Genomic DNA, 20,552 nt, shown 5'->3' with positions numbered 1-20,552 from the left:
CCAAGGATAAAAAGGCTCCGCCCCTTTTTTTGTGTATCGCGCCAAGCCACATTTCTCTTCTCCAACTCCGATCGCCCCGTCCGCCGTTCTTCCCGTTCTTCCAGCAAGCAAGCGGGAAAAGGACGGAGGATAGACGAATCTCTAATGTTTTATGCGGTTCTATGTGTGATTTCTAACATTCCAGAGCTAGATCTTGGTGAAGAAGTACTTTTCTTTCATTTAAGTATAGTTTGAGCCAAAAAGTAGCAATACTTAAATTATGGATTTGACACCGATGACAGACATTTCACAGTTGTTCACCAAAGGTATAAACAATCATGTTGTACAATATTTATTTACAATATTTATTCGTGCAATGTGCAAAGTAATTTTTCTTTTGTATACAGATGAGCAGATTTTTGACAGTGAACAGCTATTTCAAGAGGGTCACGTAGCTTTTAATCAAGCAGACAACAGGTGCCAATTTTTTCTACGTTATTGCCATTGCTTATGTTCTTTTGCATTTAAAAGAAATTTAATTTTTGATTTTTTTTGCATTTATGTAATATAGTCATAGTCCCATTTATTTTCAAATGTAAATTTTTGTTTGGAGGTTTTAGTCATACTTATTTAATGCTTTTTTGTCTATTAAACGATGAGAAAATATTTGGCTTTATTAAATAAAACAAATAATTTCAAATAGTTCACAAGGTGTTGGACACATGAGCCAATATTTTCTTACGCAGTTCTAGTATAATTACGATAATAACCATGTATAAACTTTTTTAAATTTGCATCTTATAAAAAATTGTAATAAACATTTCACAAATTAATTTCTTCTAAATATAATATTATACCCATTTAATTTTTAATTTGATGTGTAATTTTATAAAATATAATTATACAGTCATGATGATGATGATGACCATAGATTTAGTGTTTTGCAAAGCTATTGCAAGCGATTAAAAGAGCAAAACAGATCCCAGCAAGAAACTTTAGTAGAAAATGAAGAAACTATTAGAGGGCTTCAACTCGAGCTGCAAGATGCAAAGAATAACACTCAAGAGAAGTGAGAAATAAATATAATTTCACTTTAGTAGAGCTGCATTAATTATTGAATATTTTGCCAGGAATCTGCAACTTGTGGAAATGCAGAAACATTTGCTATCATTAAATCTTGAGAAGGAAGAAATGTTGACCACATCTCAAAATGAGAAAGCATTCAAAGACAAAAATATCAAAGAGTTGCAGGAGCACATAATTGAGTTGAGATGTGAAAATGAAGATTTGACAAAAGCAAGGAATAATGAAATTTCTAAGGTAATTTTTCTTCCTAAAAATTTTACTGCCAACTTTAATAATTAACAGAAGAAAGCTATGGAAAATTACCTTGAGGACTTGAAGTCAAAATCTGAACTATCCTTTCATTCTTTGCAAATAGAGCATGGGATAGAAGTGGATTTCTACAAGGAGAGGATTAATTTTTTGGAAAATGAACTTTTCCATTCCAGGGCTGATTTAGAACAGTGCATTAAAAATTTTCAGGTACAATTGAGAATGAATTAAACCAATATAAATTGAGTTAAAATATAATTATTATTTTTCACCTGTTCATTTTAATTCTTGGTTGATATTTTTACAACTTGTTTGCAGGAAAATAAAATCCACTGGAAGGAAATGACAATAAATGATGGTATAGTAGCTGAGTGCATTAAGTTAACTGCGGCAATTGTGCTTTTCACTTCAGCAAATTGTTCCCAATCTCGTCCTGACTCTGTGTATGCAAAAACGTACAATTATTTTACTCTCATTTTTCATGTATATGTATATCTGAAGGATTTCAGACGGTAGAATCTTCTTGTGTACATCAATAAATTCACCAAGGAAAATTAATCGCCCAATAATATTTGAGCGATCGCTGAAAATGGAAATCTCTCAAAGCTTGCAAAATGACTTACTACAAGTTGTTCGAAGGACCAGGTAGAATTTGCCAGTAAAAGGAAAATTTGCAAAACAAAAATAAGATATTTAAAAAAATTTCAGTGCAAAGGAAGAAATCAAAAATTTGGACTGCAAGCAAGAAAAGCCTGCTGCCAAAATAAGCATGAGGAAAATCATTTTGATTTGTACTCTCACACTACTCTGGTCTATGTTTCTTGAGAATGTTGATTTAAAACAACTTGCCAGAAGTTTTGAATTTTCGCTGCAAGTAGGAGAATTGTATATTGGATTAACAAAAGAATAAAAATATCTTCAATTGCATTTTTTTGAGTATATTTGAAATAATGTGAAGAATGAATTTTTGAGTTAGCTACAGTGTTATTTTTTTTCCAAAGACAAGGAAAAACAACATCCTGATCTGCATATTTTGGCTGTGCACAGCTACAATTTACGAGAGCTGTAATTTATTTTTGAAAACAATGAAATGATGAAAGCCGAGTATCAATTCAAAAACCTTGAATCTACCGTAGGTTTCAAATCTATCACAAAAAAGCAGTACTTAATAATTTTTTTAATTAAAGCAGCAGTTTATTGTTGAGTGCGGAGTGCATATAATTTTTTGAGATAAAAGGTCCAAAAGACATTTAAAACAAAAGATAATTTAACATTTAAATGCGATTAATCACAATAAGCTACTAATTTTAATAAAAATTTCAAAAATTTATATTATATTGACAATTCACATAGTTATAAATCTGATATAATATATAAATTTTTGTAAATTTGCATGTTGCATTGCCGCGACCACGCTCTGCTCATTCTTTTAACGTAGAAGTAGAAAAGAGATAAAATAATATGTATAAAAAATAAATTCGATAAATCATTTCCATTGCAAAGTAATAAATAATTTTATCGGGTTCATGAACAGGACAACTTTGCCTCACACAAGAATAATAATATTTCTTTTATTAAACGCGTTTGCGTACAACATGCACTGCTGGAGCAGCACTACAACGTTTTGCATACATTCCTGCGGGGAAATCCGATTAGATTCCCGCTTTGAGTGAGAAAATATTTTAGTCTTTGCATACAGTGCCATCTATACCGGGTCAAAGAAGCTCTCGAATGAATCAAAATATTCATTCAAGCCAAAAAAGAGAACAAAAGCAAACAAGAGCGTGTTGAAAGAAACATTGATCTTATTTATAAATTTGTCATCCTGCTTTGAAGATTTGAGCATAGAGAATATTTTCACGTAAGCGTATATCGTATTAACTCTTGTGTATTTCAATAAATTCTTAAATTGACCGCATAATTTCAGAAACCTCTACTACACCACATCAAAATCAAAACTGAGTGCGTTGGTGCCCAATTATTCCACCATATCATCATGTCCACAAGATGGTAATAATTTTCAAGTAACATGAATTAAGTACATACGGTTTTAACCATTTCTTCTGCTGCTCACTTTCAGGTATCCATTATACCAGAGAGGAAATCCCCAGTTGCGTGTTTTTCTACCTAACTTCTTCATGAAGTTAGTCAAACCACGCTTCACACAGCCACCCAATGTAGTTACTTTTGAGGTTTCGATGGAAATGACCCGGTATGATGTGAAGAACTACTTGGAAAAAATTTATAAAATCCCTGTCATCACTGTTCGTACTGAAGTCACTCCAGGAGAATTGAATAGAAAATATGGTTATGTTACTAAAGAAGATGATGTGAAAACTGCATTTGTGGAATTGGTAATTTTTTTATTTTTTTCCTGTGCGTATTAACATTTTATTTTTGTTTGTATTAATCTAGTTTGTATCATAGAATTATTATTTCAAATAACCCTTTTGTCGGATGTGAAACCCATCAAGACCTGTCGAGATCATTGGTATCATATTATAATTATGTAGTATGTAGTGGGTCTTAACTGGTCTTGGAAATTTTGTAACTAAATCATCATAGGGCTTATGCTAAATATGAGGAAATTTCTTAATTATGAAATTATTTTGTTTCTTTTTAATTTTAGTTAGTTTAATTTTAATTTATTACCAAGTCATTTTAATACATCTATTTCAATAATAGTTTCAGTTTAATGTTCCTTAAGTGTAAACTTACATAATTTCCAAGACCGGTTGAGACCCACTGATACCAATGTTCTCGATGGGTCTAACGTCCAACAAGGAAAATGGGCGTATAAATTAATCCTATTAAAATTTTCAGGAGAAATCTGTCAATTTCACTTTTCCTGACTTATTTGCTTCAAGTGCAAAAGATGATGACTACAAGAAGGAAATGAAGAATTTAGAAGAAATGAAACGAGCTCATAGAAAACAACTAGATAGAAATGGATACAGGCCTGGCATTCCAGGATGGTTTACTTTTTAATTTGTTTTTGTGCTCAGGTTGTTGCAAATGTAGTCATCATTTAAAATTAAATTTGCGAAGCTAATTAATTATGAAGGTTTCACTTGTATTTGGTAGGAAATGAGAAAACAAAATACTATCCATTTTTTCTTAAATGTTCAATGCTTAAGTTTATTCTCTTTTGATGGTGGCTTGAATCTAATGAGTGCTTGTGTTTTTGAAGTCTTTACGGCAATGTGCACTTGGAGTGGCCACAAGCCATTCGTAGAGGATGAAATTGTACTTTCATTTGACAGCTCATTAGTTCCATTTTAGTTTTTCCAGCTAACCATACAGTTAGTGAAGCATCCTATCTTGAAATTTTTGTATGTAACTGTGAAGTAAGGAAGTTGCAGCGATTGTTAAACAAAACTTCGGACACTTCAGACAATACATACAAATTTCCAACGTAAATATAAAATTTTGCTACAGTGGGAACCAGAGGCAGGATGTAAAATTTACAACTAATTTACAGGGTTTCTTTAATTAAGCAAATTAAAAAAGGAAGGATAATTCTCTTGCATAAAAGGAGGGAAGAGTCCTTATTAACTGTCAAATTCAACAATGGCTTTTAAAAAATGTGGCTCCGTGTGGTTTCCGAGATGTCACTTCCAGCACATCACGACGAATTCGTTTCACCATTGTCATGATAATTGTTGCCGTTCATGACGAACGAAGTTCCCAAACCGTACAAATGACCGCAGTATTTTGCATCATCGATGTTATCTTCGAAAAACATCTAAAATACAAATAGACTTCTGTTGAAATTTATATTTTTAAGCATTTATCAATCTTGCCTCTCTCATCTTGAAAAATGCCATTCCGGTGAGCAGCGAATCACTGCCAGCCTGATGTTGAGGCCCAACTCTTTCCAATTCAAGCTGATCAGCCACTTCTTGCAGGCCTCCTTTTAAGTTTTTACAGCTCTTCATGAGATACTGTTAATCAAATTTTCATTAAAAAATTTTTCAGCTTCAAATTTAATTATTATAAATACAATACCTTGACATCGTAGATATTAGGGAAATATAACCTTAGAAGGTCAAAAAATTCGCTCTCATCCTGTGGCAAGTTCTGATCTGTGAGCAATTTCAGCAGGTAGCCAAAATCATAACCACTGAGGATAAATTAAATTCAATCAATGCTCCGTATCGAAACCACAATAATGTGACTCGTGATCTAAAGGAAAATTAAACAAACCTGTGGAAAGACAGCCATTTAATGTCCTCCATTAGGACAATCCCGGACGTCATTAGCAACTCTGCAAAGTCTTGCGGCTCAATGCCTTCCTCCTCGTGCTTTTTGAACTGGATGCCAGAGTTTTGCAATAAATCTATGCTGTCCTGGGCGTACATATCCTCTGACAAGTTAAACTTGAAGTTGAACTGCCACGTTGAGAAACCAGGCGCCGTCTTCCCCGCTTCATCCAAGAAGGTAAGGCCAAGCTGGATGATGCGTAAGAGGTCAACGTTGCACCGCAGTAATTGATACTGATAGTCTGCCGTACTGCGGAACTCGCCGATTGGTCTCGCAACCACGCCAGGGAACTCGGTGTCCTGTAAATTTCAAATTAAAAGTGTTATTTTTAAGTCAAATAAAAATAAATACAATCAAAATAGTATCAGTTTGTTAAAAAAAATATCCAAATTAAATGAGTGAAAAAAATATATAAAATTCTATGCTTTTCAGGAATACTGTTAAAAAAATAATTTACCATGGCGACGCAGTGATATTTCTGGACAACTTTTCGGATGGTTTTAAACTCCTCATGAAGGTTGTGCGCCCACACATCTCGAATACCACACTCTTCGTTGCTTGGAATGTTTTGGTGGCCACTGTGTGCGTTGCTGCCTGGATTTACAATTTCGAGCACTTGTTTAAAGCTTGATTTTGTTAAAAATATTGGGCAACTCACGCTTGCCTGTGGCTGTGGGCATATCAGTTGGCGACTCGTTTTCCTCGGCAATTCCACTATTACGTATCACGCATCGGCGTCCTAATGTAACTTATCTTGAAACAGCAGCTGGAATCTGAAAATATGACAAAGCAACGTTGTTTACAGACTCTGAGGTCATTAAAATCCAGTGACAAAGAAGAACACATGCGAGTGCAAAAATGCTACTTTTTATGGATTGTTGTTATTTTGTATTATTAGCACCACTGAGGACATTCAAGGCGTAATTACCAAGAAAAATCGCGTGTTGTAATATTTTTCCGGAGTAAAATGTCTCTGCCAGCAATAGATGTAGAACTGGCGACTGAATTTGCCCGTCGCCTGGTGGTGCAGTTTTGTTGCATTTGATTTTTGATTATGACAACTGGACTGCACTCTTTATCTGCTAAGGTGCAAATTTTAAATTCCTTAACCTTAATATTTAAAGCATTTGGTGAGCATAAAAATTGTAAATATTTACTAAAATAATGAAAAATCTGTGGAAAATGCGATAGACAACAACTTTTTTGACAGCAATCGCATCTAACAACTGCATGCATTGAACAGGTTTTATGGACTGTATTAGCGCCGTTGGCTTGGCCGCTAGACAAGTTAGGTTCTTTAAATATAAGAACATTTACCAAGGGGTTGGTTGATGCCCTATCCTGCGAGTTTAGTCGCTTAGAGCCCCAGAATACAGGTCTTCAGCAGCCAAGGGGTTGATATAAACACAATCAGGTCGACATTTGCAATGTGACGTCATGCGCACGAGCACTCTGCGCCCCGCTCTCCGATTGGGTAACGCTGCTGGAATCGACCTCGGTTTGAAATTCAGCGCGAACTGTACGAAGGGATAAGGTTAATCAATTTTTCCTCAACGCTGAGAGGCAAAGTAAATTCTGTTTACAATTCATGTATAGTATATAATACGATATAATATTTAACAAACTTCATTTTGAGTCCATGATTTTTAGAAAATTTACTATTTTATTTGCCTGACATTTTTTCAAATGCCAGTTGAACAATTAAATTATTTTTGTTGATTATTTATAAATTTTCAAACATTACTTGTTTTTAATTTTTACATAAAAATTGATCCAAATATGCTAACTCCTAGGCCATAATAAGTCTCCTAGATAACGAAGTTACATTTCTAAGCATATTATGCAGAAACAATATTGTATGATCACCTAAAAATAGTTCAAAAATTACAAGCAGTTATCTATTTTTCAATTCCGTTTAATTATAATAACATCAATTTATTTACATCAATAACATTTCTCTAACATTGGAGGTTTTATTCCATTTTTCTCTATTTGTCATTGGCGAATTCAGCAGGGTCCTTGCGAAGCAAATGGTGATGTTTTTTCTCCACAGAATCATAGATCAAATAGCCGAGGATAAAGGCTAGAATTTAATTAAAATTCAATTTAAGCAAAGAGAGCTTAATCTATAGGAACTTACGAGGAAGAACCCTGAGTGCTTGTCCTCTAAACCTTCTGAAGGAGTTTCCGATGCCAGTGCTGATGAAACCGGCGAATGCTCGCTGTTCGAATGGCGAGATTTTGTAGGTAATTAGTCCTCGGACTCTGTGCAGCTCTCCAAAATGCTTTCCACCCATTTCTAAAAGGAGTTGAAGAAAATTAGCAAGATAGGATTAAAAATAATAATGAGACTGATAGATCAGTGTCAGTGTGCTGCGTGCACCGATTTTGAAGAGATATGAACAATCGTGCCAAGATATTTTAGCCGAGAAAGTTGAGGTACACACTCACGAAATTTAATTATTTATATTTAAAATGGTAAAAGCTGCATAAAAATATAAATGCTGAAAAATACCTGCCGAGTTTTTCGATTTGCAGATGGATCGAATGAATGAAATATAAATATGGCGGACGGGAGGGGCGGGCCGGCCACAAATTTTTTTCAACCAATGAAGAACAAATTTGAATTAAAGCGCCAAAGGCGCACTGTCAAAGCACAAAATTTTATTATTTTGCCTTGTGAAAATCGTCTGATGTTCTTTGGTAATAAAGTTAATATAGAAAAAATTAAAAATATAATAATTATTAAAAATTCACTATACATGGATTGTGTCAAAATAATCCACATAATCCAAAATTTACTTGCCCAATGAAAAGCAATATATTGCATCCCACAGTACTACATTTTTCTAGTTTACAATAATCTTTTTGGTATAATTGAATACTTCTCTGCTAACACCCAAATTATTTTATCGTGAAAAACGGCAGTCTGTTGATTTTTTAACTAAACAATAAATGTATTAATGGGAATAGTTAGTTTCATTTTATTAATGATAAAAGACAAAGGCAAATTTTTTACTTGTTTAATTGCTGTGATATTAATATGGAAAAAAAGAAAAACAATTTGGTAAGTATTTGGATAAATTTTTAATGAAAGATTATACAAAAGGAATTAATGTTATTTTGCATGTTATTTTCTTAATTGTAGTAAACCTTTCAGTTCCATCAATCCAAAATTCACACCATAGATTTCCTTTTTTTCATCAATGATTTCCTGGGTTTCTTGACAGCGCTCTTCGAAAGAGGGGAATCGGTAGAACCTTTTGTGATCTTCTTGGTACCTTTCTTAGCTTTGTTTGGAATATTGATAGAATCAACAACAGACTTCCTCCTCATCCTCACAGAAATCTCTTCGTCACTCGAAAAATCGACACTTACCATGCTGCTATTGGCAGTGGTATTGGCCTGATCAGCAATAGATCCAGCTACTTGAATGTCCATGTCAACTCCAAGGTCTTTAATTTTTTTCTGCATCTTCCTCAGCTTGTTGTTGCCTTTCTTTGCCCGCTCCTTCACAGCATCATCAGAGAGTTTTTTGTTGCTAGCTTGAATCTCCCGACGCCTTCGAATGGTTCCAGTGCAGTTTGTTTCGTTGATCTTGCGGCCAATGAAGATTTTAGGCCCAGGGTTCTCAATGACTGTTGCTTTCAGTAATTTTGTGAACATCAGGTAGTTGTTCATGGTTTCGGCCACAATTGGAGCAACTTCTTTCACCTTAAATTCAACAAAAGCGTAGCCAAGACTACGGCCTGTTTTGTGGCTTCTGTAGAGCTTCACATTGGTCACTTTTCCAAACTGATTGAAAAAAAGATCCATCTGCTTTTCGTAAAAACCGTGTGGGACGTGCCTGATTAAAACAACGCCTCGCTCATTGGTGTTGCTCTTCTCTTTGGGAACCTTCACCTTTCCAACCTGTAAAAGAGAATTTGTGAATAAATTAGGCATATATAGGAAAAATGTGAACTAAATAAAATTAAATACATACCTTGATTAGCTTCTTGATGCTGGTCATTGCTTTGCTGAAAGCTTTTTGCGAATCTTTTCGCAAAGATACATTTTCTGGCTCCATGTTTGATGACCTCTTAGCTTTTGGAGTCTCCATCATATTAGTTTTCTTGCTGCTCGCTGAAAAATGATAAATAAAGCATGCGTGTTTAGAAGATTAAAATCGCAAAGCATTATTTTTTACGTCAAAAGACAGAGGAATATAATAAACGTACATAAATGCATGAATGATACACAATAAAGAAGTTTAACAAAGTCAAAACTTTACATACTGTACAGATATGAAGATACACAGAGTGCAGAGAAGTCTCCTAAGCTCGGTGCTCGGTTTCGACGAACAACGAACTCAAACAAAACAGAAATGATTTTGGCGACTTCGACCACCTCGTTTTTAATTTTCACGTGGTTTGCCGACTGTCGTTGTAGAGTGGGCGTACCGGCATGGCCAGAGCAGAACTGCCAACAGTGCTAACATAAAAAGTTTATCGTTCTTCTTGTGCGTTTCCGAAATTCAAGGTCGCGAAATCTGTTGGTACGACTGTTAATGTGTGCATGTTTCAACTTGTTTGAAAACACGAGCAGCACGACTCCGGCTACTTGTCAGATAAATTTTCTTCTTCAAAAGTGAGAAATTTAGCATTTTTGTGAAGTTCTGCATTCTTCGCGTCATTGTGTGTGTGTGACTGTGAGCGACACAATAGCCTAAAGCGTCACCTTCTCGTTGATTGTCTCTAGTGATTTTCTTCTGCAGTCTTTTGAATTGGACCATTTGAAATCTTTGAAAATCTTGGAAATCTTCTGAAGAACGTGAGTTAAAACTTGGAATATTTATTGCACGAATGCGTATATATCCAATATTCCCATTAGATTCAACAAGTTGAGTTTTTTTAATTATGTATCACATACACAAAATCATACATTTTGCCCTGAGGGAATTTGATTTACGTTTATGTGTGTTTATGCAAAATTCTAATCTAGTACATAATGTACATATGATAACTTACAATGCATAACTATAATTGTATGTATACATATTCATTTACTACATATATACATTTATTTTTTATTATACATATCTACATATCCCTAATACATATTGCAATCTATACCATATGTTTTTCTTATATTTTGTTGTTACTTGTAAAATGTTCAAAGTAAATTTATTAAATTTCATTTTTTTTTTTCAGACGATGAGTAACCAAGCATTGCTGCCCGCGCCAAATTGGTTCCTCAACTCGCTGGCAGACTGTTCTGCTGATGGAACCTTAGCATATGGTTCTAGAAATGGACTGGTTCTTATCCAGTCAATTGCTTTTTCTGAAGGCCATGCACCTTCACCAGAGTTCAGTCTCATTCCTAATGCCCACAAAGAGCGAATCACTGGTGTCTCCTGGTCAAACAGGACCCTCAATGAAGAGGCGCCTAAGTATCTTTTGGCCTCTATCTCAGATGACTGTGCAGTTGCTGTTTGGGACACAGATTCTCTCTCATTGGTCCAAAAGCATCACGAGCATGTACATATTTTCCCATATATATTTTGCTCAGTTTTTACTTCCCGCATTTTTTTTCTATGCAGAAGTTTCCCATCATTGACGTTGACTGGACCAAGCTTGGGGACCTCCAGTTAGTGTCTGCAGACGACAAAGGCTACATGGTGGTTTGGGATTTGGTGCGCAGTGAGGTCAGAGTCCTGAAGCCACTGACTTCCTCATCAAAACTGCAACCTAACGTCTTGAGGTGCAGCCCAGTTAATCAAGATATAGCTGCGGTTGGCTGCAAAGATGGCCTTGTTTGCATTATTAATATCAAGGGTAATTTAAATAAAGAAGTAGTTGAAAGTATACTAAAAAATTATTGTAGGTCCAGGAGTTATTCAGCAAAGACATCGAGGTCACGACAAGGCAGTCGTCTCTCTTTCCTGGTGCCCTGATACAAACAAACTGGCTTCTAGTGGTATGGACCAGATAATTTTTGTGTGGAATAATGGCCAAACTGAGAAGACTATCCAATTGCCCAACAAGTAGATTTGTATATTATTTTGAGATTCGATTATTTTTAAATATTTTTTCTGTTAGATCCATAAGTGGAGTGATAAAATTCAAGCCAGGAGAGAAGTTACAGGGCAACATGAGACAGCCTGTTCTGTTTTTAAAACCAGATCTAATTGTTTCTGGTTCCATGAATGCTGAGGTTCTATCGTGGAATTTGACAGAAGAGTCTATTTCTCCGACCCTCCTTCACTCCGACCACAATCGAGGTCTCTTCTGCTTAGCTGCTCATGATAAAGTTGTTTGGTCGATGGCCCAAGATAGACTTGTCATCCACCACAACTTGGCTTCAAACACAACCTCTGTGTTTTCAACTTTGGGTGGCTTTGTTTACTGCATCGCCCCGTGCCCCTTTGCACCTGGAAGAGTAGCTGTTGGAGTTGGAGATGATTCGATTAGAATCTGGAGTATGACTGACACCACTGGGAAAAGCTCGTCAACTATTTGGAGTAGAGTAAAGGTTTGCTAATATAAAATGTAATTCTTGATATAAAAGCTAATAATTTTGCAAAGGGGAAAGTTTTGTCCTTAGCTTGGCACCCAGAGAAAGAGGGAGAGCTTGCTTTTGGAACTAGTGATGGACGTGTTGGAATTTGCAATGCTTCTAACCCTGCCAAGGAGGTGCTAATAATGCGTCAATATCACAAAAGTAGCATTTACAGGGTAAACTGGGGTCCTGCTGTGACCGGTGTTTACCAAAAAGATAAAGAAGCTCCTGAGACCAACTGGTACTTGTATGCATGCGATGACAACAATGCTGTTGTCTACATTGACTCCTACTCAATACCCAAGCCTCTGAAGGTCATTATCAGAGCCTCAAACCCTCAAATCAAGGAAGATATCAAGCAAAAAGACATCGCTTGGAAACCTGACCGATCTCTCCTTGCTCTTGGATTGGAGGATGGCTCGATTCAACTGCTGACTGCTCCACACCTCCAGTGCATTCACACTCTGCGATCTCACAAGAAGATGATCTTTTACCTTTCCTGGCACCCAAGCTGCACTGCTGTAGATGAGAAAGACGATGACAGGCAAAACTGGTTGGCTTCTACTTCTATGGATCAGCAAATCCATATTTACAATCTGACTTCATTGCTGGCTGAAGGTAATAATTATTTATTTTTTACTATTACATCTAAGGCAAAGTGTGGGATTTATTAATTTAAATTATTACAAAATCATCTGACAAACTACGTTATAACCAAATGTGCAAGGCGCATCATAGAGTTGCCCGTTGTACATGTAAACACATGCTTTTACACCTGTGCCAAAACTGTTAGGTTCACCATCAGCCCAAAGTGTAGAATTCACCAACTGTCCATTTGCCCAAGTAAAATTTCCAGGCTCTCCGTCGCTTCCAGATGTCCAATAATACCCTTGGCAAATAATAAATTATTCTATTGTTAATATTTACCTATTTGTTATCATACATAAAATAGGTGCTCCACTCCAAGCCAAATTTAATTCTTCCACAGTTTCTAAATCAGCTAGCAATCCACCTTGGATGCTGCAAATTTGTTTAGCAGTTTCCCAGTTAACCTGGTTAAGATAGTTCATTGTTAATATAGCTTTCACAATTTTTTTAACGATCTGCCTTACGTATGTCATAATGTAGTAATTGAATTCCTTTTTATCCTGAGCGCTTATTTTGTTGAATGCCAGAAAGGTAATCAACATTGAAAGAACTGTTTGGGACTTGCACATGGTAAAGCAAAACTCCGGCACTGCGATCAAAAGAATTATGAAATTTTCTGCTGCAAAGCAATAAGATAATATTATCAATACTTAAAATCCGCATCTAATCAAAATATTATCTTTGAATTTAAAATTTATGAAGGATAATTTTGGGTAAAAAATTATTGAACAAAATATTGCACTGTATTTCATGTAATTATTATTTTATTTCATGCATTTTTTAATTTGCAGGAACAGAAAAAGTTTGGAAAGGTGCGCCTCTACCACTGGAGCCATTATCAGAGCTCAAACACGGGGGAAAAGTGGTGTGCTTAGCCTGGAACCCTCATGTTGGAGGACAGCTTGTGTCATCTTCCTATGACATGTCAGTCAAAGTTTGGGATGCTGCCAAGGGAGAAGTGTTGGCTTGCTACGTCGAACACAACGGATGCGTCATGAGCTGCTGCTGGAGTGCATTGCACCCTGATATAATAATCTCTGGCTCTGCTGACTTCACCTGCAGAACATGGAAAATATCTCAATCACCTGCAGACAGCAAGCCGGTGTCAAGATCAAGTAATTTTTCAGTTAAGCACGATAAATTAATCTTATGTTTCAACTAATCATTTAGAGTTTCGAGAGCAGCAAAAGGGGCCTACAGTTCTACCAATTCCTGTGAACCCTTCCTCTTCTGAATTGCATGGTAAAATTGATTTTATGTTTACAAATCAGCATTCTAAAAATTGATTTTGTGTGAAGAACCTAAACCTGCAGCTAATGGAATAAAGCAAAGCACCAAGCCCCATGACAAACCTCAGCAGAAGCCTAGCACAAAAGTTACGGTTTTCCCCCTTTCCAATGCATCTTTTGTCAAAAATTCAATGGACTGCTGTGTGAAACTATTGGAGAACAAAGGATTAGAGCCTCCTGGCAAGAAAATCAAGTTGAATGAGAACAATCGTGGAGATGACCAGAATGAAGTGAATCATTTTGGCTTCTTCACTTCACAAGATGACGCTGTTGAGCTGTTTACTAAAGAGGGTATGTTACATTATAAATTGTTAAAGTGGCAAAAAGCATAAATAATTTCCTAATTATTCTTTGTCAAAGCTGAGGCACTGAAGCGCATGAACAACCATGTTGGATTTCAAAATCTGAAGCTTTGGCAGGGTGACATGCAGCAAGTGATCAAAGACAGCATCAAAGCAAAAAAGTTAGATGATTGGCTGGTTTCAATGGCTCCATCAGTATCTCACAAGTATGGATATTCATTTTGATTAATATATAATTATTATTATTTTTTTTTTTTTTTGCAAAAAAAGTCTTCGCAAGTTGAAATTTCATGAAAAATTGAAAAGAAAAGAAATTGAAGGCCTGTAATAATTTTCCCAATATTTTCTTGGTATAATATTACATTATGATTTTTTAGATTTTGGCTGGAAACCTGTGCAGCGTATGCAGAGCAGCTTGTTGAAGAGGAAAAAATCTTGAAAGCTGTATCTTACTTTGTTTCCTGCCATAAAATCACAGAGGCTGTGACTGTGCTTCAAAAGCACAATTTGTACAAAGAGGCAGTCGCACTTTGCAACTTGCGTCTTCCTGCTGGTGATCCCTTGCTTACTGAAACTTTGAGAGCCTGGGGAAAGTGCAGCCATGACACTGGAAACTTTGAGATTGCTGTGCAATGGTAATTAAATTTATTCATTTTTTACTTTGATTTAAAAAGGTTCTCCTAGTTACATTGCCGTTGGTGATTATGAAAAAGCTGCTACTGTTTTGTACAAACGAAAGGACCCCAACATGTGGCAGCTTGGCACTTACCTTGCCAAAGTGGCTAATTGCAATGAACTTTTCCTGAGCATGACAATAGAATGCTTCTACAACTATCTAATGAACCAAGATTGGGACGCTGCGAATGCCATCATATCAGAGATTCCTGAGCTTGTGGTTAGTATTAAAATTTAAAATGTTGGACACAATTTTACATATAATTAATTTTAGCACCTTCGAGGAGTTCTGAAAACTCATCAGCTAGTGTGCAGCAAGGATAAAGAGGGCTTGAATATAGAAAAAGGTTCAGATCTGTCAGAGTCAAATGAGTCGATCATTACCAATTTGGAGGGGGTGCTAGATGACATCTCATCTGAGCAGTTTCATGAATTGGTGCAGCAATTCCCTTTGAGCAGTCAGTTACCAGAAACAAAGAAAGAAGTAAAATATAATATTTGTAGGGACTTAAATTTTGACCTTAAAATTTTATTTGAAGCTCCTGGTGACCACTTCCAAGCTTCTTCTCTTAGGAGCTGCTGGAAAGAAGTGTGGAAATGAGGACTGGGAGCGGTATATCATCTTGGCTCTTCATCTGAATTACAGGAGGAGTGTGGTTGTTGTTAAAGAACGACCACTGCATCACTTGTTCTCCTGGCTGGGCAACATTGTTCTGACCAAGTATCTCAAAAGTTTTGAGTCCTTCAAAGCTGCTGCATATTTGGCTACTGCAAGCAAGGACGATCCTGAGCTATTGTCAAAAATCAATGAAAAAAAGTCATTGTTGATGGACACTGAGACTGCCTGTTTTGCCCGCCTTGAAGTTCTGATTCCAAACCTTGAAAAGAAGCTGGCCACAGCGCATGCAGGCAAAACTGACATTAGCAAGTTGCAGAGTCAACTGCTCACCCTCAAAGAAGAAAAAGAGGACTTGGAAAAGACAAGGGTTGCCTTCCCAAACCCGTTCATCATTTTTTGCAAACTGCAAGGCCTAGTTGAAAGTCTCCATGCCAGTTTGCAAACTGGTCAACTTGAAGAGCTTGAAAGAGAGATGGACACTTTCCGTGCTACCATTCAAGAATGAATAACGACAGCAAAGCCTACTGACCTCTTGAATTTAATTTTGTGATACACATAGCTGTGTAATCTGCATTTCCTTTTATTTCATTGAAAAATGGAGAGACACCATTCATAGAACGTTGCTCTCATTTTTGTTGCTGTTCCAAAAAGAGTATACAGCAAACTGAATCATTTATTCATTTCAAATGCAATTTCTTAAATTATATTGAGTAATACTAAAAAATCTGTAGGAATAAATAAAATTGAAGATAAATTATTTGTTTACTTCAATAATTTACTTGCAATGTATTTAACATACATGATATTAATAATAGCAATAATATAAAAAACTTACATACTTTTAAGAGGAAGTAAATGCTCAAAAATGATTTAGTCTGTACCAAAATACTTCTGACCAAAGTGATTGGGTGCCACTGGGTCTATCTCGGAAGTAAGAATAACCATCTGTAAAGTAAAAATTAATTTTGCTCTCATTACTGATAATGATCATAATCCAGTATCAATTTATATTATACCTGTGGAAATTTGGCTGTTAAAATTCGTGCTGCAAACGGAGTGCAAAATAAGTTTGACAAGATAATGTTCTCTTCAGGAACACAATGTTCTTTAAGGACAGTAACAGCCTTGACTACAGTGTTTCCAGTGCCTGCATTATGAATTTATTGAATTGTTAATTGTTTCTCAACAAATAGGGACTTACTCATTATAGGATACATGAGAAGCACTTTTCGACTGGATATATCGTCTGGAAATCTTGCGTAAACAACCCTTGCTTCGTGTGTATCTGCATCAGACTCGACTAGGATTTTGCCAATTCTGATGGATCTGCAGCAATCACGTAGTCCCTGAATTTTTTGATTCGTTAATTGTGTCTACTTAAAAAATCACATCTTTTACTTGCTCCATAGCTTCTCCGCTGCGAACAATACTGACACCACAATTTCCTTTTTCGTACTTCAGGCCATTATATTCACTTCCAGTCGGAGTTGTTATTGTGACTTTGGAAAATGGCAGTTGGTTTAAACTCTCTTCAATAACAAGTCGAATCTGATAAAATTGTCAAAAATTAAATTATTTTGCTGTATTTAAATATGAAGATTATTACTAATCTGTCAGCATAAAATTTGAAGTCGCTCCTTGAAGTGTTCCTTAGAAAATTTATATTTAGCACATTTGATTGTATATTTTAGTCAATACTATAAATTTTAATAAGTACTTGTCTCTCAGGATTGTTTGCAACTCTTTGATTTGATCATTTGTAGGAAGAACTTTGACATTTGGTCCAAAATCTTCAACCTTGTCGGCCTTCCGAACTTCCTCCATGGATCCCATGTTAAAATCTTTAATTTCCAAGTCCTCCCTCATAACATAGAAACTGTAAAAATCAGAAACCAACAAAGTATTAATTTACATACTCGTTCACTGAGCTTATTTAAACCAAGTTGACTCAAATTATCAATTTAACAAACTTACACGGTTCAATGAAACCATGTGACGAGATGGTGCAAAATGTTATTAACCCGTTTAATACACACAGCATGCGATCGGAGGCCGCTGCTGTCGGATTGGATTGGTGGATGTCATTTTCATTTTCTCAATGTTGCCAACATTTGAAAACTCTTCTTTCTACGTTAATTCATTCCAAAGTTGTAAAGAGGTAAATATTTGAGAAACAATTTACAATTTTCATTAGAAAAAGTATTAAAAATTTAAATTTAAAATCTTGTTCAAAAGTGAGACGTAAACGTTGTGAGATTTTAAGATGCTATATTATGGTGGCTACAGATTTTTCCACAGCTGGCTAGTTCCATTGTTGACATGGTTGCATATTGACAAAGTCGGTGTGCTTGGGTTTCACCTGGGTTCCACTCCTCGCGAGCTAAATTTTGGACTCACTTTCGAGTTATGTCTATTTTAGCTGCACACATCCGACCGCTGCAACGACTTGCTTAGGTGAGCAGTAGGGACTCGTAATTTAATCTACACACGGTGGTTAAATTAACAGTAAAAAGTGAGCTTGACCAGCATGGCCTAGAAATGCAATGGTTCTGTCTCATTCAAACTATTATAGCTTTTTCCATTTCTTCCGCCGCCGTGGTTGCTTTGCTAATTCTGATAAAAATTGCTTTGTGATGTCTCTAGTTTGTTGATATAAATTTTTACTCCGTTTGAACTGAATATTTCTGCTTTTTTAGATGGCATCATCAAGAAGGATAACAGTTTATGGTAGCAAGCCGCCTTGCGCAAGCCAAGCTCGCGTGGAGGAACGTCGAAAGGCTGCACTTGCCATTAAAACTGAAAAGGACCGTAAACCAGATAACAAGCCTGACGATTTCATCAGATATGAGGACAGCGAAGAAGAGGACGAGGAGTGCTCACAGCAGGCTGTCAAAATTTCGAACAGCTTCGTTGACTACATGAGTATCAGAGAGCGAAATGGAGGCGCAAAATCTTGTGAAAGACTGAGTGTGAGCTGCGAGCATGGCACCAGGCACATGCTCACACATGAAATGTTCAAAGAGCACAATGTGAAACTTGGAAACATGAACAAAGTTTTCTGCTCACAGTGGCTCAGCGACCGACAAGTGGTGTTTGGGACAAAGTGCAATAAGGTTTGAAAAATTGTACAAATCAAGTTCAAAGTTTTATGGATTTAAATAATCTTTTGCAGATCATGGTTTATGATGTGGTAACACAGCGGTTAGATCAAATTCCTTCTCTTGTTGGAAGACGGGAAGCTGGGCCTGCAGGCGATGGTGGACAGTGCGGGATACATGCAGTACAGATCAACCCCTCTAGGACCCTTCTAGCCACAGGGGCCAGAAATTCAAGTGAAGTAGCTGTTTACAGACTTCCAACGATGGATCCTGTTTGCCTTGGAGAGGTATCAATAAAATAAATAAATATTAAAGCATTTTTATCAAAATCTCTTTAGGGAGCTCACGGAGACTGGGTATTTGACATGTGTTGGCTTGACGACCAGTTTCTAGTGTCGGGCTCGAGAGACACGCGAATTGCTCTTTGGAGGATCAAGGACGAAGAATTTGAAAAAGGGCCTGGGACTGCCGACATGCCTAGTTACAAAACTATCCAGCCCCTGTCAGTGAAAGAATGCAAGTCGGCGCAGAAAGTGCGTGCGCTCACTTACAACAAGGCCTTTGAGGAGGTTGCAGCCCTGTCTCTCAATGGGTTCATTCACATCTGGAATGCCCACAACTTCAAGCAAAAACTGTCCCGAAAGCTGCCCTCTTGCCAAGAAAATGTTTGCCTGGCCGTCCAGGACACTGGAATGTATGCCGTCGGCTGCCGCTCTTACACTCTTCTGTTAGACCCAAGAACTCTGCAACCAATCAAGAAAGTTCCGTCTAGATACAGTGGATGTGGTAAGATTTCTGATAAAGAATCATCATTTACACCAAAATATAAATGTGTTAGTGATTATTAAATATGAATCGTTATTTATTTTCAGGCATTCGTTCTGCCAGTTTTCTAGGAGAAATCCTTACTATTGGCACCGGCGTAGGGGTGTTGATGTTTTATGATCTGAAAGCCGGGAAGTACATGGAGTCAAGTTTGAACCAGACTAGGACTGTGGCACTGAAAGCATCCAAGGGTTGGGTGGTAAGTACTTCATAAAACTGTTTATTTGAAAATTAAGTAACATGTACAAATTTTAATTCTATAAGTATCCTGATGAAGAGTTTATGGACGTCATACAGCACATAAAGTACACCCCTGCAATTTACACCCACTGCTACGATGCGTCAGGGACCAGACTCTTCACAGCAGGAGGACCATTGCCAGCCAATTTGTATGGAAATTACGCCGGTCTGTGGCAGTAAAGAAACACTCCATTAGTTTAATCAACTGTCAATTTGTTGTTACGTGAGAAGGATTTTGCGTCATTTTTGTGTCCTTCATAGTGAGAAGCAGGTGAGAAGAGCAAACGTAGTGCTGGTTTCCTATTACTTGAGCAGTATCAATTTTTCCTTTATTCCGAATTCTATGGTGAATTGAAAATTTTGCTTTTTTATTACGAGCTGAGCTGCTTTTGAAATACTCAAGTATTCAATATTTCAATAATATGTATTTCTTGCATCGCTGCAAACGGAGCCATTCTTGATTTATGTCATTAGCATTGCTTTTATAAGTTATAAAAGGTTATTGTTTCTAAAATGCTGAGCGCGACGCTTGACATTTAATCATTTTCTGTCTGTTTCTAAGTGTCAAAATTTTAATTGGTTGAACTCCACTAGATCCTAAATTTTTATCGATTTGAGTAAAAACAGCAATGGATTTTTACAAATCAGCTTCATACAAACATATACTTAAATCTTTCATTTTTTCCCTTTTATAGAAATTATTTAACTTGATCACAAGGTGTGTGCTTTAAAGATTAAT

The 20,552-nt window shown here is 36.4% G+C and overlaps 8 protein-coding genes and 1 long non-coding RNA gene across 10 annotated transcripts; 4 read left to right on the top strand and 5 right to left on the bottom strand.

The window, feature by feature from the left end:
• The first annotated feature begins 86 nt into the window (after positions 1-86).
• LOC132203333 (centriole and centriolar satellite protein ofd1-like) lies at positions 87-2,383 on the top strand. Its single transcript, XM_059631029.1, has 10 exons — positions 87-163; positions 230-305; positions 387-456; positions 887-1,048; positions 1,110-1,299; positions 1,348-1,524; positions 1,633-1,757; positions 1,816-1,959; positions 2,023-2,105; positions 2,316-2,383. Exons 2-10 carry the CDS (start codon positions 260-262, stop codon positions 2,381-2,383), a joined length of 1,065 nt encoding a protein of 354 aa, XP_059487012.1. The 5' UTR covers positions 87-163; positions 230-259.
• A 635-nt stretch (positions 2,384-3,018) lies between these two features.
• LOC132203486 (large ribosomal subunit protein uL23m) lies at positions 3,019-4,370 on the top strand. The gene is made up of 4 exons (XM_059631294.1): positions 3,019-3,175; positions 3,242-3,324; positions 3,395-3,668; positions 4,138-4,370. The coding sequence occupies exons 2-4, from the start codon at positions 3,311-3,313 to the stop codon at positions 4,300-4,302; spliced, it is 453 nt and encodes a 150-aa protein (XP_059487277.1). The 5' UTR covers positions 3,019-3,175; positions 3,242-3,310; the 3' UTR covers positions 4,303-4,370.
• A 46-nt stretch (positions 4,371-4,416) lies between these two features.
• On the bottom strand, positions 4,417-7,035 carry LOC132203485 (CCR4-NOT transcription complex subunit 7). Its single transcript, XM_059631293.1, has 7 exons — positions 6,895-7,035; positions 6,236-6,350; positions 6,035-6,171; positions 5,521-5,876; positions 5,323-5,437; positions 5,118-5,258; positions 4,417-5,059 (listed from the first exon to the last, which is right to left on the bottom strand). The coding sequence occupies exons 2-7, from the start codon at positions 6,255-6,257 to the stop codon at positions 4,940-4,942; spliced, it is 891 nt and encodes a 296-aa protein (XP_059487276.1). The 5' UTR covers positions 6,258-6,350; positions 6,895-7,035; the 3' UTR covers positions 4,417-4,939.
• A 436-nt stretch (positions 7,036-7,471) lies between these two features.
• On the bottom strand, positions 7,472-8,179 carry LOC132203312 (cytochrome b-c1 complex subunit 8). 2 transcript variants are annotated; one of them, XM_059630982.1, is made up of 3 exons: positions 8,097-8,179; positions 7,718-7,876; positions 7,472-7,660 (listed from the first exon to the last, which is right to left on the bottom strand). In XM_059630982.1, exons 2-3 carry the CDS (start codon positions 7,872-7,874, stop codon positions 7,566-7,568), a joined length of 252 nt encoding a protein of 83 aa, XP_059486965.1. In that variant the 5' UTR covers positions 7,875-7,876; positions 8,097-8,179; the 3' UTR covers positions 7,472-7,565. The 2 variants fall into 2 exon arrangements, with proteins under 2 accessions (XP_059486965.1, XP_059486964.1); XM_059630981.1 differs by having other exon boundaries at positions 8,093-8,175.
• Positions 8,180-8,630: 451 nt separating this feature from the next.
• On the bottom strand, positions 8,631-10,032 carry LOC132203210 (MKI67 FHA domain-interacting nucleolar phosphoprotein-like). Its single transcript, XM_059630813.1, has 3 exons — positions 9,855-10,032; positions 9,563-9,702; positions 8,631-9,489 (listed from the first exon to the last, which is right to left on the bottom strand). Exons 2-3 carry the CDS (start codon positions 9,680-9,682, stop codon positions 8,755-8,757), a joined length of 855 nt encoding a protein of 284 aa, XP_059486796.1. The 5' UTR covers positions 9,683-9,702; positions 9,855-10,032; the 3' UTR covers positions 8,631-8,754.
• Positions 10,033-10,153: 121 nt separating this feature from the next.
• LOC132203585 (gem-associated protein 5-like) lies at positions 10,154-16,410 on the top strand. The gene is made up of 14 exons (XM_059631463.1): positions 10,154-10,389; positions 10,770-11,096; positions 11,159-11,393; positions 11,443-11,602; positions 11,658-12,090; positions 12,144-12,735; positions 13,557-13,880; positions 13,936-14,007; positions 14,064-14,345; positions 14,415-14,562; positions 14,734-14,991; positions 15,041-15,251; positions 15,306-15,515; positions 15,571-16,410. The coding sequence occupies exons 2-14, from the start codon at positions 10,773-10,775 to the stop codon at positions 16,153-16,155; spliced, it is 3,834 nt and encodes a 1,277-aa protein (XP_059487446.1). The 5' UTR covers positions 10,154-10,389; positions 10,770-10,772; the 3' UTR covers positions 16,156-16,410.
• LOC132203591 (uncharacterized) lies at positions 12,767-13,377 on the bottom strand. Its single transcript, XR_009442449.1, has 3 exons — positions 13,230-13,377; positions 13,061-13,169; positions 12,767-13,006 (listed from the first exon to the last, which is right to left on the bottom strand). It is a non-coding gene; the product is annotated as an uncharacterized LOC132203591 (long non-coding RNA).
• Positions 16,397-17,758, bottom strand: LOC132203589 (uracil phosphoribosyltransferase homolog). The gene is made up of 7 exons (XM_059631467.1): positions 17,625-17,758; positions 17,368-17,526; positions 17,257-17,299; positions 17,049-17,198; positions 16,852-16,996; positions 16,667-16,797; positions 16,397-16,595 (listed from the first exon to the last, which is right to left on the bottom strand). The coding sequence occupies exons 2-7, from the start codon at positions 17,514-17,516 to the stop codon at positions 16,521-16,523; spliced, it is 693 nt and encodes a 230-aa protein (XP_059487450.1). The 5' UTR covers positions 17,517-17,526; positions 17,625-17,758; the 3' UTR covers positions 16,397-16,520.
• Positions 17,759-17,947: 189 nt separating this feature from the next.
• Positions 17,948-20,476, top strand: LOC132203588 (DDB1- and CUL4-associated factor 12 homolog). Its single transcript, XM_059631466.1, has 6 exons — positions 17,948-18,104; positions 18,347-18,763; positions 18,823-19,035; positions 19,087-19,534; positions 19,621-19,772; positions 19,838-20,476. The coding sequence occupies exons 2-6, from the start codon at positions 18,347-18,349 to the stop codon at positions 19,991-19,993; spliced, it is 1,386 nt and encodes a 461-aa protein (XP_059487449.1). The 5' UTR covers positions 17,948-18,104; the 3' UTR covers positions 19,994-20,476.
• Positions 20,477-20,552: the final 76 nt, after the last annotated feature.

The sequence above is a fragment of the Neocloeon triangulifer genome, unplaced genomic scaffold (assembly GCF_031216515.1).
Source record: "Neocloeon triangulifer isolate White Clay Creek 2 clone unplaced genomic scaffold, ASM3121651v1 ptg000017l, whole genome shotgun sequence".
Classification (NCBI taxonomy): domain Eukaryota; kingdom Metazoa; phylum Arthropoda; class Insecta; order Ephemeroptera; family Baetidae; genus Neocloeon; species Neocloeon triangulifer.
The sequence above is the reverse complement of the archived record's forward strand: the minus strand, read 5'-3'. Positions and strand labels throughout refer to the sequence as shown.

Coding starts and splice junctions, on each gene's coding strand:
- LOC132203210 (XM_059630813.1), bottom strand. CDS start 9,682: ATGATGGAGACTCCAAAAGCTAAGAGGTCATCAAACATGGAGCCAGAA. Junction 9,490..9,562: donor GCATCAAGAAGCTAATCAAG/GTATGTATTTAA, acceptor TCTCTTTTACAG/GTTGGAAAGGTGAAGGTTCC.
- LOC132203589 (XM_059631467.1), bottom strand. CDS start 17,516: ATGAGGGAGGACTTGGAAATTAAAGATTTTAACATGGGATCCATGGAG. Junction 17,199..17,256: donor AATTTTATGCTGACAGATTA/GTAATAATCTTC, acceptor CAATTTTATCAG/ATTCGACTTGTTATTGAAGA. Junction 16,596..16,666: donor TAACAGCCAAATTTCCACAG/GTATAATATAAA, acceptor TTTACTTTACAG/ATGGTTATTCTTACTTCCGA.
- LOC132203486 (XM_059631294.1), top strand. Junction 3,669..4,137: donor AAACTGCATTTGTGGAATTG/GTAATTTTTTTA, acceptor TAAAATTTTCAG/GAGAAATCTGTCAATTTCAC.
- LOC132203333 (XM_059631029.1), top strand. CDS start 260: ATGGATTTGACACCGATGACAGACATTTCACAGTTGTTCACCAAAG. Junction 306..386: donor TTCACAGTTGTTCACCAAAG/GTATAAACAATC, acceptor TTTTGTATACAG/ATGAGCAGATTTTTGACAGT. Junction 1,960..2,022: donor CAAGTTGTTCGAAGGACCAG/GTAGAATTTGCC, acceptor AAAAAATTTCAG/TGCAAAGGAAGAAATCAAAA.
- LOC132203485 (XM_059631293.1), bottom strand. CDS start 6,257: ATGCCCACAGCCACAGGCAAGC. Junction 6,172..6,235: donor GCCCACAGCCACAGGCAAGC/GTGAGTTGCCCA, acceptor TTGTAAATCCAG/GCAGCAACGCACACAGTGGC. Junction 5,060..5,117: donor CATTTTTCAAGATGAGAGAG/GCAAGATTGATA, acceptor TTTGTATTTTAG/ATGTTTTTCGAAGATAACAT.
- LOC132203312 (XM_059630982.1), bottom strand. CDS start 7,874: ATGGGTGGAAAGCATTTTGGAGAGCTGCACAGAGTCCGAGGACTAATT. Junction 7,661..7,717: donor AGCACTCAGGGTTCTTCCTC/GTAAGTTCCTAT, acceptor ATTAAATTCTAG/CCTTTATCCTCGGCTATTTG.
- LOC132203588 (XM_059631466.1), top strand. CDS start 18,347: ATGGCATCATCAAGAAGGATAACAGTTTATGGTAGCAAGCCGCCTTGC. Junction 18,764..18,822: donor TTGGGACAAAGTGCAATAAG/GTTTGAAAAATT, acceptor AATCTTTTGCAG/ATCATGGTTTATGATGTGGT. Junction 19,036..19,086: donor ATCCTGTTTGCCTTGGAGAG/GTATCAATAAAA, acceptor AAATCTCTTTAG/GGAGCTCACGGAGACTGGGT.
- LOC132203585 (XM_059631463.1), top strand. CDS start 10,773: ATGAGTAACCAAGCATTGCTGCCCGCGCCAAATTGGTTCCTCAACTCG. Junction 11,394..11,442: donor TTGCATTATTAATATCAAGG/GTAATTTAAATA, acceptor AAATTATTGTAG/GTCCAGGAGTTATTCAGCAA. Junction 12,736..13,556: donor GACTTCATTGCTGGCTGAAG/GTAATAATTATT, acceptor TTTAATTTGCAG/GAACAGAAAAAGTTTGGAAA.